Source organism: Myxine glutinosa, chromosome 1 (assembly GCF_964187855.1).
Source record: "Myxine glutinosa chromosome 1, kmMyxGlut1.1, whole genome shotgun sequence".
In the NCBI taxonomy this organism is placed as follows: domain Eukaryota; kingdom Metazoa; phylum Chordata; class Myxini; order Myxiniformes; family Myxinidae; genus Myxine; species Myxine glutinosa.
In genome coordinates, this window is record NC_136261.1 from 7,492,833 (window position 1) to 7,508,479 (window position 15,647).

General features: G+C 46.2%; 2 protein-coding genes across 8 annotated transcripts in view; one reads left to right on the top strand and one right to left on the bottom strand.

Annotated features, from left to right (window-relative positions):
* RAB21 (RAB21, member RAS oncogene family) overlaps window positions 1-7,097 on the top strand; it is a 42,902-nt gene extending 35,805 nt beyond the window's left edge. Inside the window, exon 8 of the mRNA XM_078780915.1 lies at window positions 6,962-7,097. The gene's annotated coding sequence lies outside the window, so the exon portion shown is untranslated. The remainder of the gene's footprint in view (window positions 1-6,961) is intronic.
* AKT1S1 (AKT1 substrate 1) overlaps window positions 1-15,647 on the bottom strand; it is a 42,064-nt gene that overhangs the window by 14,858 nt on the left and 11,559 nt on the right. For 2 of the 7 annotated variants that reach the window (XM_068106986.2, XM_068106994.2), the window contains exon 2: window positions 4,233-4,812. In XM_068106986.2, coding sequence (XP_067963087.2) covers window positions 4,233-4,779 — 547 coding nt within the window. In that variant the 5' untranslated portion in view covers window positions 4,780-4,812. Of the gene's footprint in view, window positions 1-4,232; window positions 4,816-12,822; window positions 12,934-15,647 lie in introns of those variants that run through there. The other 5 variants (XM_068106999.2, XM_068106980.2, XM_068106958.2 and 2 more) reach the window with 4 other exon arrangements.

Consider the following 15,647-nt stretch of genomic DNA (forward strand, 5'->3'; position numbering starts at 1 on the left):
CAGAATACAGAACTTGAGGGGAAAGTGTAAACATTATATTTATAAGGTTAATAACATTGAACGTTAACAGTGAACAGTAATAACTGTTATTACAGTAACAGTAATAACAGTGAACGTCGTTCGAAGAACGAACGACCATTAGAACAATCCTTCGCTGCAATCTTCAATCAGGTTTTCTCTTGCGGCCACGTCCAGGGAGGTTGGCTACAGTGCCATGGGCCTTACTTCCTGATAACATTGCGTACGGTGGACACAGGAACATCAAGGTCTCTGGAGATGGACTTGTAGCCTTGAGATTTTTTTTTTTTTTTTTTTGTATACAAGATCGAGGCTCGTGAAAGAGCGAACATTAATCACACAGAAAGACAAACCGACACATAAAACATATAACATCGGGAGTGGTAGACAAGATGGGGAGAGAGGGGGAAGGACACAAACACAACATTTGAGAGCAGGGACCGAGAGACATGGAGACATCGAGAGATCTGAGAGAGGGCGAGGGCTTGGGGGGGGGGGGGGGGCATGGGAAGGGGGCGGTGGGAGAGGTATAAAACATATGGACACTGCCAGGACTTCCAGGAAAGAAGTTGGAATTTCAAACAAGGTGGATCTGGGGTGAATTAGCGGGGGTAGAAAAGATCAAGGTTTTGGATGGGGGAAGATAAGAGATGGTGGTGAACAGCTGTTTTGAAGACCTGGAGGGAGGAGTGGGATTGAAGGGAGTGAGGGAGTTTGTTCCAGAGGCGGGAGAAAAGAGGAATGAAAGAGTGAAGGTGAGCAGAGAGCCGAGATTTCGGCAGTTTAACCATCAGAGGGTTGCTGGCAGATCTTGTGCGACCTGTAGGAATATTTGGGGGACAGAGCACAGAGAGAGCTGGGGGTGCAAGACCGGAGAGGAGTCGGTAGAAGGCAGAAAGACCACCTACCTGCCTGCGGTGAGTGAGTGAAAGGCCCTCAGAGATAGCTTCATTGCGGGAGATTCCAATAATTCTGAAAGCTTTGGTTTCAACAGCGTGAAGCCGAGCTAGGTGTGAGGCAGGAGCACCGGCCCATAGGGGAGAACAGTATTCCATTGAGCTGCGGATGAAAGCCTTGTATGTGGTGAGGAGCTCAGGTGTGCCGAGGAAGGACTTCGCACGACGGAGGATGCCCAGTCGGCGACTGGCTTTGGAGGCCAGCTTGGAAATGTGGTTTTCCCAAGAAAGATCATGGCAGATAGTGAGACCCAAAAGCTTGAGCGACAGAACTTCTTGGAGAGGATTGTTGACAAAGTAGATGGGAGGGTTGTCCAGTCGATCTTTTCGGAGAGACATAGTAAGAGTGTGAGATTTGTCAGGATTGAAAGACATGTTCCACTTGTTTGACCAGTCTGTGATTTTGTCCAAGTCTTCAGAGAGTGAGGAGGCTGCAGACTGCCGATCTGAGGGAAGAGGAATGGAGCGGCAGAGAGTGGAGTCATCAGCAAAGAGATAGAGAGGATTTTCAAGAGAGTCAGAGAGATCATTGATGAAGACCAGAAAAAGCACGGGGCCCAGAACACTGCCTTGGGGAACTCCAGCCTGAACAGGAAGAGGAGATGAGAGAAACCCATTCAGGGCCACACGTTGACGACGACTAGAGAGGAAGTCCACCAGCCATGCGTGGAGATTTCCATGGATACCAAAGGAGGAGAGTTTGGTGAGCAGAGCGGGGTGCCAGACCGTGTCGAAGGCACGTGATATGTCAAGGGAGACAGCTCTAATTTCCTGTTTGGCATTGAGGACCTCCATCCATTGTTGAGACAGCAGAAGCAGCATGTCCAGAGTAGAGTGACCTGGTCTGAAACCAAATTGATGATCAGAGATCAAGCCATTGGAGAAGAGGAAAGATTTCATATCCGAAGCAATGATGGATTCCATGACTTTGCTGATAATTGGGAGAAGGCTGATTGGTCTGTAGTTGCTAGGATCTGTTTTTGCACCTTTTTTGTGCAAAGCGGTGATGTTGGCTGATTTCCAAGCAGATGGCAGTTGACCTTGAGCAAAAGAGAGGGTGAAGAGAACAAAGAGAGGGTGAGATAGAGCGGCAGAGCAGGATTTTAGGACCCGTGGGCTGATGCCGTCGGGTCCAGTTGCAGAATCAGAGTCGAGGGTTGACAGAAACTTTTCCACCTTGTCAGGAGGAAAGGACACGGAGTCCAGGAGCAGCAGGGTACGACTGGGTATAGTGGGTACAGAGAGGGATGGAGATTGTCTATGCTTGGCTACAGTATTGTGTCTGACCTCCTCAGACAATTGTCTGGTTTTCTTTCTTTTCTCCATGCTCATTGTTGTACACACAGTGACACAAAACAGCAGATTGACTCCTTTTCCCTATTCAAACTGGTTGGATGTGATTTTTATATTGCAGGCAACTGTAACTCACCACAGGTGAGTTCAATTCCAAAGTAAAGGACAATAACCTGCTTGAAATATAATTATTTCTAACAATAATATTGTCCTGGACATTTTAGGATTTCTGTGTGGAATAAGCTAAGATTTAGTAATTATTTCAGCTTTTTTTTGTTTTGTTTCAATGCAAACCAAATAAATACATTTGTGGATACCAAAAGATTTTTTAATTTCTACAATTTTCTGGAAGAAATGGTGCATTATTTGAAAAAAGTGTAAGGGTGCCAATATTTTTGGCCACGACTGTATAATTGCGAAACCTCTGGAATTTTGCAAGACATCATATTGAAATGTACACAGGTTATTTGTACGCATGTGTAGTATACGTGTATAAAATCTGGTCAAAATTAGTTAAAGCCATCCAAAACATGTAACACACCTATTCGGCGGAAATGAGAAAATTGATCAACCATATTTGTTATGCACAACATTGAATCATGTTAAAACGCTTGATAGGTCAAATTTGAAATAACCAAATTAGTTACCATTTCAACTACAAGCAACGGTACCTGCCCTCTGGGCGGGGCTTCAATTGGGAGGCCCAAATGAAAAGGCAAAATATCAGAAATTGAAGGCTTTTTTTTATTTTAAACGATTCATATAAACATCCGTTGAATCACATCACACGCAAATCATCAAAATCTAAACAGTACATGGCGCCCATTTTGAAAAAAGATTGAATTCTGCAAAAGGGAAGCGGCCGCTACACGTCCTTCTCAGTCGCACGTTTATGTGTGAAGAGTGCGCACCGAATCTGTAACATGGAAGCGGCCGCTACACCTATTTCTCAGTCGCTTTGCACACGCTGCCGTGTTACTTCGGAGCCGCACGTTTATATAGGAAGAGTTCGTCAGGAATCGATCTACTCTCTCCTGGTACGTAGAATAAACAGTATTTGTAGAATTTCAACAAAAGCCACATCACTGTTCATATCGGTAAATATTATTCCATCGTGTTTGGAAACACTGGAAAATTTGAAAAACAATATAGCCTATTTTGCTCCCAGGGGTCCCAGGAATACCCACCCAAAATATCGTTGCGATCGGTTGAGCCGTTTTTGCGGTACCTTCGAACGGACATTTGGTGAATTATAGTAGGATTGTTTATTTGGATCTCACAAGTATCGTGCTATGCACGACATATATATTTAATCACCAACGATAGTTCTTCTGAGCGGACCGCCATTGTCCATAAGGTAAACATGTACCACATGTCACGGTCCACATCTTCACTTTACGTTGAAGAATTCTCGTTTCTACCAATACACACTCTACCAATATACACTCCAAAAATTACTCATTTGAGATGAGACATGTACAAACTTGTTGGAGACGGGTGCTATGCTAGTGAGTATAAATACCAGAATGACAAGTGAAACCCCGTCTTTATGCTTTACATGTTATATTATTTGTGTACAACACTGTGACAGCTGTAATAGCAGCTGTAAGGCCTACAAAGTAAACAGCTGTAATAAGGATGAATGAATGGTGAGCAAAACCATTGTTTGGAATATTGTAAATGAATCAAGGAGGCCCCACCAAATGAGACAGGGATGACAATTTATAATAACAAGAGATATATTCTCACAGGGATCATGTTACAATGAAAGGGAGAAGCTTTTTGTTTATCAGATGAAAAGGCCCGATTTTGTGTGATGTTGTGAGATTACTGGATGATGCAAGATTACTGGATTTACACACCATCGTGTGATGGTGTGTCCACATGCTCAGGACATTGATGGGTGTGCATGAAAATCGCCACTTTTACACAGTGCAGGTTTAACAGGCCCGCTGCAAAACTCACCTACAGAATCTCCTTTTTCTCGATGCTTTTCTGGCTCCTCTTCTTCGTCCTCATAATCGTCATCGTCGTCGTATTCTAGAATTCCGTTCAATTCGACCATCCCATCCAAAGTCTCCTTTCCCTCATCGGGAGGCACCAAAAGAGGAAGAGCAGAAGGTGGCGGAGGGACAATGGGCGTGGTTCCACCGAGGTCTCCTCCTACTCCTCGACCATAAATTGAGGGGTAACTGGTGGAAAAAGGACCCTGAGGTCGTGCGGATGGAGATGGGGAGCCGTGGTTCTTCAGGGGCAAAGGAATAGTGGCAGACAGGGCTTTTCGGTGCCACAAGGCAATGCCATCCAAATAATGGCGTGCCGCATCACCCAGAAGTCCACCGCCATGTATCAAATAGGCCAGCCCCTTGCCTCCCGGACCGGCCGTTACATCTCGTGGAGCAAATGCCGTCAGGACGGACACTTCATGTCCCGTTCCTCGGCGATACCTCTCGGCGGCGTGTACAAGTGCATCCCAGCTCTCCCGGTGGTTGTCAGCCATGTCTGTTGCCATGATCGTCACTCCAAACTTCTTCTTTGCTCGACTCTGCTGGGGACAAGACGATAAGAAAAGCAAAGTTTTATATTACTGCCTCTGCATTTCATTCTCGTGCAACCGGCCTCAAAGGATCGTTACACCATGCTATTTTGTACTGCTGAATTATTGGTCAGTCCTGGAGGCACTCAAAGATAGCATTAACCCAAAATATATCACTGTGATTATCCTGCCTGCCAGGCTCCTTGCTATGGAAAGATACAATAATTGTTTACCTACTCTAAGACTGCGGAACGTGTCGGACTGCACATGCTCCCTCATGTCTAGTGCTCATTTAAAGCCTCCATCATCTTGGCAGATTGCCCAAGGGGCAGCATGGGCACAGTGGGCCTTTGTGAAGCATCAGAAGCTTGTTCAAGCACAACTATAATATTAGAGCCACCTAATAAGGGTGGAAGACAAGCTCCCACTTGGCTTTTCCTGCTGCAAAAAAACATTTTTCATGAATCGGACAAAGGGAGTCATCATTTGCAGGTGGGAGGTCAGCTGCTCCTATACAAAAGCCCCCTTAAACACATTAAAATAAACTATTTCATTGCCCCCTTTGCTGCCCCCTCCCCCACCCCCCCAACCATACTTCACTGCTTGTTTGGGTACAGTTTGCTTGGAAGGACCAAACTTGAAAACAAAATAGCTTGCGGTGATTCAGTGTATGCTGACCTCGTTATTTTTTTTCCGTAAAACAATGGACACCGATAAAAGAGCGAATTGGCAGAGGGAAGAGGCAATGTAGTGTCGGTGGAGCAGTGGGGGGTCATAGCTGCACAAGCAAGGAAAGAAAAAAAACTAGAACGGCACTCTTCGACATCGACTGATATGCCTCTGCCCACATTATTGTCCCCCGTCGCACCGCGGAGCGAAAGGGGGACTATGGTTTTCCCCTCCGTCCGTGTGTCCGTCCGTCCATGCGTGCGTAAGCGAAGGACCGCATTCGAATTTGGTGTGCGGGTGCAACCCACGTCAAAATCCAAGATGGCCGCCTCCATGTATGACTATGTCTGATGCCATGTATGTCTGAACCTTGTGAGCGGAATATCTTGAAAAATAAGCGAAGTACCAACTTCTAATCTGGTGTGTGGGTGTATCTAGGCACAAGGAAGAACCCTATTGAAAATTGGGTCGCCACGTCAAAATCCAAGATGGCCGCCGCCATGTATGTCTGAACCTTGTGAGATGGATATCTTGAAAAATAAGCGAAGTACCAACTTCTACTCTGGTGTGTGGGTGTATCTCGGCATAAGGAAGAACCCTATTGAAAATTGGGTCGCCACGTCAAAATCCAAGATGGCCGCCGCCATGTATGTCAGAATCTTGTGAGCGAAATATCATATCATAGCATGTTTTCTGCGTCTTCCACTTTGTCAACTCACATCACTTCCCCGACGGGGGAACTAGGCGTAACGCTTGTTATACATACTTATACCAAAGTTTATTTAAATCCCACTCAGCTATTTATATACTCAAAGTATGTGAAACTGACAGTATCACATTTTTACCTGACCTTTGACCTCTTGATCCCAAAATTAAATAATTTCATCTTTGCATCATAAAACATACTTGTACCAACTTTGGTCAACATCCCATCACCGGTTCAACATCCCAAGTTATCGGCGTAACAGGATTTGTACCTAACACTGATAGACGGTATGAACAAATCTTGTATAAGCAGCTAAAACTGTGTCCGGGGACTCATGACTCCCCCTGTAGACCATTTTTGACCTTGTAAGACTCTTTATCCCCTCTTAGACTCCTGAAGACCTTTACACCCTTTATACCCCTTGACCCTTTTAGACCCCCAAGATCCTTTAAGACCATGAAGACTCTATATACCCTGTTATAATCCTTAGAACCCTAAAACCTCGACCTGTTTGACCCGATAGATCCATAAGGCCCTTTTGAATTCTAAGATCCTATTGACCATGTTAGACCCTTTAGAACCCTCAGATCTTGGTAATAAGAGTATAATTATTTAATCATTGAATGTTGTGACTGACACTAATATCTGAGGGCCTTCTGCAGTAACACATGAGGGTCATCGCCATAATCACAAGCCAACCCCCCCCTCCCCATTGATAAACCGCTTCAGCACCAAGCTAAGAGCAAAAATATAAGATTGATTTTGTCGTTCTTTTTTTTTCAGGTTCTGCTCATCCTGGTTCGTGGTATTGAGAAACGTCGCACATGGCAAAGGGAAAATGGTGTCCATGACAACGATTTCACCCCATTAACATCAAAGAGGATATTTTTGTGATTTTATTATTGCCAAAGCTCAGGAATATTGCAACATGTCAGACTGAAACACACACAGCTTATTTGTATGTCTGCGTAGTGTATATGTGTGGACAATCTGGCAAATAATTAAATAACAAAATAGTACATTGCTGGAAAAAAGTCACAACTGATGTACTGATGGCCGTGGGCTGAAGCGGCTTGGCAAAGGGCAATAGGCAGTGTGCAAGGGGAGGGTGGAGCTTGGGGAGATGGAGAGGGGCGGGTGGAGCTTGGGGAGACGGAGAGGGGAGGGTGGAGCATGGGGGGATGGAAGAGGGGAGGGTGTAGCTTGGGGAGATGGAAGAGGGAGAGAGGGTAGCTTGGGGAGATGGACAGGGGAGGGTGTAGCTTGGGGAGATTGAAGAGGGGAGGGTGTAGCTTGGGGAGATTGGAAGAGGGAGAGGGTGTAGCTTGGGGAGATGGAGAGGGGAGGGTGGAGCTTGGGGAGATGGAAAAGGGAGATGGTGTAGCTTGGGGAGATGGAAGAGGGAGAGGGTGTAGCTTGGGGAGATGGAGAGGGGAGGGTGTAGCTTGGGGAGATGGAAGAGGGAGAGGGTGTAGCTTGGGGAGATGGACAGGGGAGGGTGTAGCTTGGGGAGATTGAAGAGGGGAGGGTGTAGCTTGGGGAGATGGAAGAGGGAGAGGGTGTAGCTTGGGGAGATGGAGAGGGGAGGTGTAGCTTGGGGAGATGGAAGAAGGAGAGGGTGTAGCTTGGGGAGATGGAAGAGGGAGAGGGTGTAGCTTGGGGAGATGGAAGAGATGGAGGGTATAGCTTGGGGAGATGGAAGAGGGAGAGGGTGTAGCTTGGGGAGATGGAGAGGGGAGGTGGAGCTTGGGGAGATGGAAGAGGGGAGGGTGTAGCTTGGGGAGATGGAAGAGGGAGAGGGTGTAGCTTGGGGAGATGGAGAGGGGAGGATGTAGCTTGGGGAGATGGAAGAGGAGGAGGATGTAGCTTGGGGAGATGGAAGAGAGGGAGGATGTAGCTTGGGACGATGGAAGAGTGGGAGGGTATAGCTTGGGGAGATGGAAGAGAGGGCGGGTGTAGCTTGCTGGAAATGGAAGAGGGGAGGGTGTAGCTTGCTGGAAATGGAAGAGGGGAGGGTGTAGCTTGGGGAGATAGAAGAGGGGAGGGTGTAGCTTAGGGAGATGGAAGAGGTTGAGGGTGTAGCTTGGGGAGATGGAAGAGGCGAGGGTGTACCTTGGGGAGATGGAAGAGGGGGAGGGTGTAGCTTGGGGAGATGGAAGAGGGGGAGGTGGCATGTTGAAGGGAGGGAGGGTTTTAATAAAAATATAGTCATGAAAAACATTTCTGCAATCGTCTTAAATGGAACAAATGTACAGCATATTCCCTTACTTTTCTTTTTTACAAAATTATTAAAAATGAAATACAGAAATATCTCATTACCTCCATCACCAAAGGTGGATGGAGGTTATGTTTTCACCCCGCCCTGTCTGTCCGTTTGTGAACAAAATATCTCAAAAAGTTGTGGACGGATCGGGCGAAATTTGGCAAAGATGTAGCATATGTGACAAGGACGAAATGATTAGATTTTGGTGAAGATTCGGATCCGGATCCAGCTAGTAGAATTTTTAAAGTGATTCTTCACCATTGAGTGATATGGCCAACAAGGCGGAGGTATGCTCTCGACTGAGTGCCGTTCTAGTTTACATAAGTATTCAACCCTATGAGTCAATACTTCATAGAAGCGTCTTTGGCAGCGATTACAGCTTCAGCTTTGGTTTTGGGTATGTCTGTATCAGCTTTGCACATCTATATTTGGGGAGTTTCTCCCATTCTTCCTTGCAGATTTGCTCAAGCTCTGTCAAGTTGGATGGGCAGCTTCAGTGAACAGCAATCTTCAGTCTTACCAAAGATTCTCAATGGGATTCAAGTCTAGGATTTGGTTGGGCCACTCAAGGACTTTCTCGTTCTTGTTCTGAAGCCATTCCAGTGTTGCTTTGGCTGCATACTTGGGGACATTGTCCTGTTGGAACATAAATCTTCGTCGCAGTCTAAGGCCTTTTGCACTCTGAAGCAGGTTCCCTCAAGGTTTTGCCTGTATTTGGCTCCATTCATGGTTCCCTCTACCCTTACAAGTTCCCCAGTCCCTGCTGCTGAAAAGCATCCCCATAGCATGATGCTGCCACCACCATGCTTCACAGTAGTGATGGTGATGGCTCGGTTTCCACCAGACGTAGCACTTTGCATTCAGGCCAAATAATTAAATTTTCGTCTCATCAGACCACAAAATATTTTGCCTTGTGCTGTCAGAGTTTTTCATGTGCCTTTTTACAAACTCCAGGCATGCTGTCATGTTCCTTTTCTCTTCCGTCTCGGCCCCCCCCCCCCTCCCATAAAGACTAGATTTGTGAAGTGCTGCAGAGACTGGTGTCCTTCTGGCAGGTTCGCCCATCTCAGCCAAGAAACTTTGTAGTTTTGTTAGAGTTGTCATTGGGTTCTTGGTGACCTTCCTGAATAATGGCGCTTTTCTACCACAGTACCGTACCATAATGTACCGCACCAGTGCACTGTGGGACCTTGTATAGAAAGGTGTGTTTCTTTCTAAATCGTCATATTTTTCACGGTATTTCATGGTATTAATTGAATTAGCCACAGGTGGACTCCAATCAAGTTGTAGAGACGTCTCAAGGATGATCAAAGGAAATTGGATGCACCTGAGCTCAATTTGGAGTGTCATAGCAAAGGGGCATGAATACTTATTGACTCGACATTTTAGCAAAAATTTCTAAAATAAAAAATCCCACTATCACATTACGGGGTAGTATGTGAAGATCAGTGACAAAAAAAATCTCAATTTAATCCATTTTAAATTCAGGCTGTAACACAAAAAATGTGAAAAAAGTCAGGGGGTGTGAATACTTTCTGAAGGTATTTTATACATACATACATACATACATACATACATACATACATATACATATATACAGGGTGTTCCAAAAACACCTGGACAACTTTGGTTATTAATATTTTTAGTACCACAAATAATACAACAATACCCTTTATGTTCAGGTTTTCTTTATTTTCAGGTCTGGTGGGTTAATGTAAGAAAATAACGACTCCACAGGAGAAATCTCAGTGTCGAATGTTTCAGCAAGAAGAGATCCGACACACAAGTTCAGTGTAATTTCCATACAAGGTATGGTAGGAATCCGCCATCGCGGACCAGTATTAACGAATGGAACCAGAGGTTTAAGGAGACTGGAAGTTGTCAGAAACAGAAAAGTACCGGTTGACCAAGCACAAGTGCAACAGACGTTGAGAGTGCACAAATCATTTCTACAAAGTCCCAGAAAATCAATCCGACACGCATACAGAAAACTGGGACTACAAACCACCACTGTACACAGGATTTTGCATGAAAGACTGAAGCTTTATACCTACAAGGTGCAGATTCTACAGGAACTCAAACAAAAATTGCTCAGTCACATAGACAGTGACGAAAATTAGCTGAAAAAGGTCATGTTCACGGACGAAGTTTGCTTTCATGTATCGGGGAAGGTCCACCAGCACAATGTGAGGATATGGGGCTCTGAAAACCCCCACTTGGTCATTGAACACATACATGACAGTCCAAAGGTCAATGTGTGGTGTGACCTTCTTCATGACCACTTGGTGGGTCCGTTTTTCTTTGCGGAGGATACAGTGACCTCAATAATTTACATGAACATGTTGGAAGCATTCACCTTCCCACAGATTGAAGACCTGCAACCTGATATCATTTTTCAACAGCACGGCGCTCCTCCTCATTAGGCCTTTGTCGTTTGAGCCATCCTGAATGAAAATTTTCCAGGTCGCTCGATTGGCCGAGATGGACCAACTGCCTGGCACCCACAATCACCAGACATAACGCCATTGTCGTTTCCTCTGGGGGTTTGTCAAAGATGTCGACAACACCAAGTTGGCAAACCTGCAAGATCTTCGTTCTCGGATCACAGCTGCATGCGCACTGGTGGACGCAAACATGCTGAGATAAACATGGCAAGAACTCATTCTCAACCCCAGTGTGTGACCCACTCCCCAGTGTGTGACCCACTCCCCAGTATGTGACCCACTCCCCAGTGTGTGACCCACTCCCCAGTGTGTGACCCACTCCCCAGTGTGTGACCCACTCCCCAGTGTGTGACCCACTCCCCAGTGTGTGACCCACTCCCCAGTGTGTGACCCACTCCCCAGTGTGTGACCCACTCCCCAGTGTGTGACCCACTCCCCAGTGTGTGACCCACTCCCCAGTGTGTGACCCACTCCCCAGTGTGTGACCCACTCCCCAGTGTGTGACCCACTCCCCAGTGTGTGACCCACTCCCCAGTGTGTGACCCACTCCCCAGTGTGTGACCCACTCCCCTGTGTGTGACCCACTCCCCTGTGTGTGACCCACTCCCCTGTGTGTGACCCACTCCCCTGTGTGTGACCCACTCCCCTGTGTGTGACCCACTCCCCTGTGTGTGACCCACTCCCGTGTGTGTGACCCACTCCCGTGTGTAATCCACTCCCCAATGTGTGATCTCCTCAGTGCAGTGTGCATGATGTGGGAGAGATGGGCGAGGAGGGAGAGGATTTGAGCTCTTGAAGTCACATTTTACATTCGGTGTAATGACACATTTCAAACTGTATTTCCCAAGTGCATGCACATGCATTCACATGTTATCAACAACAACAACAACAACAACAACAACAACAACATGCACTTTAAGGCCATTTTCCCTGCAAGAGCGGGGGTTAACCTTGCGGTCCCCATGACAATCTTCTCCATTTTGCCCTATTTTCTGCATCTCTATTTTGACTTTTGAAAATTTTGACTTTTTGTCGAATGAAAACGATGTGGGGGTGTACTTACTTTTTGCACATGCGAAATTTGCATTTATGTTTATTTAAATTATACAATGGACTACAAAATGTAAATGTTTCATGATATTTGTTATATCACCTTTATCTATCAATATTGTTGAAATGAAGATCAAATAGCTGTATGTTGAAATATGTTGAAAAAGTCAAAACTTTACATGGGGTGTACTTACTTTTTCACGTGATTGTATATACATATACATATACATATTGTTACGGCTGCCAGAGCGGAATCCCACTGCCGGCACCAATATGTCATGGTGCTTGGACAGGAATCTCGCTCCTGAACACCGAATTGTTACGGTCCGGGGTTCGGGTTTACTACGAGGGGGTTAACCTCCGTTCCCTCCCGAACTTACCGGACCTGCGGCTGCCGCGCACGAATAGCTTCGTGCTTAGCAGGTTGCGAATCAGCAACTATGAACGCCGATTGGTCCGTCATGCGATAGCTTACCTGTACCATGTGACGGTCCCAATCGGGGAACGCACTGTACCCTTCGGCGGTACACCAATTTAGACGGCCAAGTGAAAACCGTTGGTAACCGCCGGAGTGATGGTAATGTCGTTACGGCCAATCTTTAATCTGGGTACAAACAATGGCGGATCAATGGAAAAAAAGACATTCACGGACAGAGAGAAAAGGAAAACGTTTTAACGATTTGATTTATTACACATATTTACAATGTTATTATTTCAATAGGAAAGAAAAAGGGACGAGAAGCAGAAACCTAGCTTATTCTACGCCTTATTATGATTACTTCAGATAAACACCACATGGGCCCAGCACACTTTCATGGGGGAGGGGAATGAACAAACAAACGTAGGAAACCTGATAGCACAAAGGCTACGATGCTCCGGATACCCACCAGCACGGTAGAGTGAGGTCGATCATCAGCACGGACTTGGGCAGGTAAGGTCGTGCGCACGTGCACCAAGAGAGAGTCCGGCAGCCAGCGGAGAACAATGAACACATGCAAAATGAGAAAGTTCAAGGCCTCTGTCGTGTACACATGCAGCGAGAGGGAGCAGGGAGAGTCCAGCCAAGAGAGCAATCACGTGGAGAGGCTGAGTGAACCCGGCAGAGAGAAACAGGCCCAGAGTCGAATAATCTTGCAGACACGTGGTGAGTGGGCCGAGAGAGAACGGCCAGAGCGAGTGAATGCACATGTGCTTAGTCACAAAGTCCACGCCCAAGAGGTGAATAATGCAGGTGTAGAGGCCTGTGAGAGGGAGACCAGCCAAGAGCAACAATGTCCACATGCTCAGTGGGGCGAGAGAGAGAGAGAGAGAGAGAGAGAGAGCGGCCAGAGCGCAAAGTGTCCACGTGCTGAGTGGGCAGAAAGAGAATCAATCCAGGCAGGTGTTAGGTCCACAATGTCCAAGAACCAAGAAGAGCGTGCAAAAACGTGTTCACAATCTCTTTGTTCACCCGCGCCGAGGGTGGGGGGGGGGGGGGGGGGGGGGATTCTTGGAGGTCTCCTGGCTCCCGATTGGTGGAGCCCGTTACTCTGCCCCACAAGTACCCCCAAAGTAACTTTCATCCTGATTGGTGGGTTTCTGAACCTGGACACCATGGTGTGCCTTGGAGCCTGGTGCATTGCCTGGTACATTATCCCTTATGGGTGGAGGACCTATGTTTCCTTTCCCCAATGCATAAAGACATAATAACCCAAAATAAGGGAAAGGGGCTAAGATAATGGTCTGCTATGAAATAACTATTCTAAGGGACCTGTATGGTGGTTGCCATTACTTTTTAGTGGTTTCCCAAAACCGCAACAATATACATATAAATATACACATATGCATATATACATATACATACATACATACATACATATACATACAGTATACACATATACACATATACACATTCCCGCATGCATGCACACACACATTTAAATAATTCCTACAACTGCATGAGGGCCAGTTATGGAGAGAAGTTTTATTCAGGGAGCCACGATGACGTCAAAAATACTTTTGTGGTAAGTTTGTTTTGGCAAGTTAACCTTGACCATGTTTCTCCTTCTGATAAAGCAAAGGATGAAGGGTTTGAATCACTAAAACAGGAGGTAAGAGAAGTCTCAACACATTCTCCGCTTTTTACAAGGCCTGACATTTGGTCCACCTGCTGCCATTGGTACACAATATCCAAACTGTAATTGGAGATCAGACGTCATGCACATTAAAAAGAATGTTTCACTCTTGATGTCATCTCACACCCCGAGGAGGCTGAAGTACAACGGTGCACTCGAACCAATTTTGTTTCCAATCTACATCAATACTATCACCTAGAGTAGACTCTGGTATTTGAATCATGGTCATGGTCACAAAAGTTTGCAACAGGTCAGTGAAGAATGGAAAGATGCGTTTTATATGATCATAAATACCGAATAGAGAAATACAAAATAGTTCAGAAACAAGACCGAGATCACACAGGTCATGCAAACAAATAAAATGAATGGAGATGGAATGGTTCTCCAGCTCGAGACAGACCCATGGCAGATTGACAAAATGGACAAGGGGTGAGAATTGCTTCACAATGCATGTCCCCTACCAAGCTTCAGTTCAGTGTGTTGAAGGGTAAGGGGTAAAAGTCTGGAAAACCACAGGTGGGACAGAGACAGACAGACAGACAGACACAGACAGAGAGCAAACCTATAGTCACCTACAGTGAAACCAGTAGGGGACTAATAACAGAATGGAGACCAAGAAGATGAGGTGACAAACTTGAGACAGTATGATCCTCCCGTCCAATCAAACCCATTATCATCCCATCACCCGTTCTTGATGGAAATATCTGCGAGCAATTAAACAAAAAAGTACTCAGCTGTTTGGAACATGATTTTCAACACAGGTAGATCGGCAAACTCCTCCAACAGAACTACTTGACTTTATAGAACGCTTGGCCTAACTTGTTTTGGGTGTACCACAAAATCAAAGCTTACATCTAAAGATGATAGCTATCCGGGGATTCTCCGCAGGGATTATTAATCTCCTCACCGCATACAAGGTCTTCATCCGGAGCATCATGGAGGATTTTTCTCCACCCAGCAGGGACCCGTGGAAATTCCATGTCATGTAAAATGGGAGTTCCAGTCCTCAACCCTCCACACAAACCCCAAGCCTCAACCTCCCCTCCCGACTCTGTCCCACCTTTGCTCTCCCCCCCATCCACCCCCCCCCCCCAACCCTAAGTATTCACTCTCCCCCTCCCAAAATGAAGGTGTCAATCACCTCCACACTCCAAGCCTTCAACCCATACAACTTCTGAACCCCTGTGACCCCCACCGGAAGTCCTCACACAACCCACCTCCACCTCAACCAAGGCCTCATCCTCCCCTCCCAACTCTGTCCATCTTTGCTCTTTCCTTCCCCCAAACTGTAAGTCCTCATCCTCCTGACCCTAAGGTGTAAATCCTTCAAACCCCGTCCCCACCCATCATGGTGGCCTGTCCAACTCACAATCCCACGAGATATGTGACCATGAGCAGCTCATAGCCCGTCATCGTCTCCTGTCCAATTCACAATCCCACGAGATATGCAGAAAAGATATGCGACTATGAGCAGGTCATGGCCGTCACCGTCACCTGTCCAACTCACAATCCCACGAGATATGTGGAAAATATATGTGACTATGAGCAGGTCATGGCCCGTCACTGTCACCTGTCCAACTCACAATCCCACGAGATAT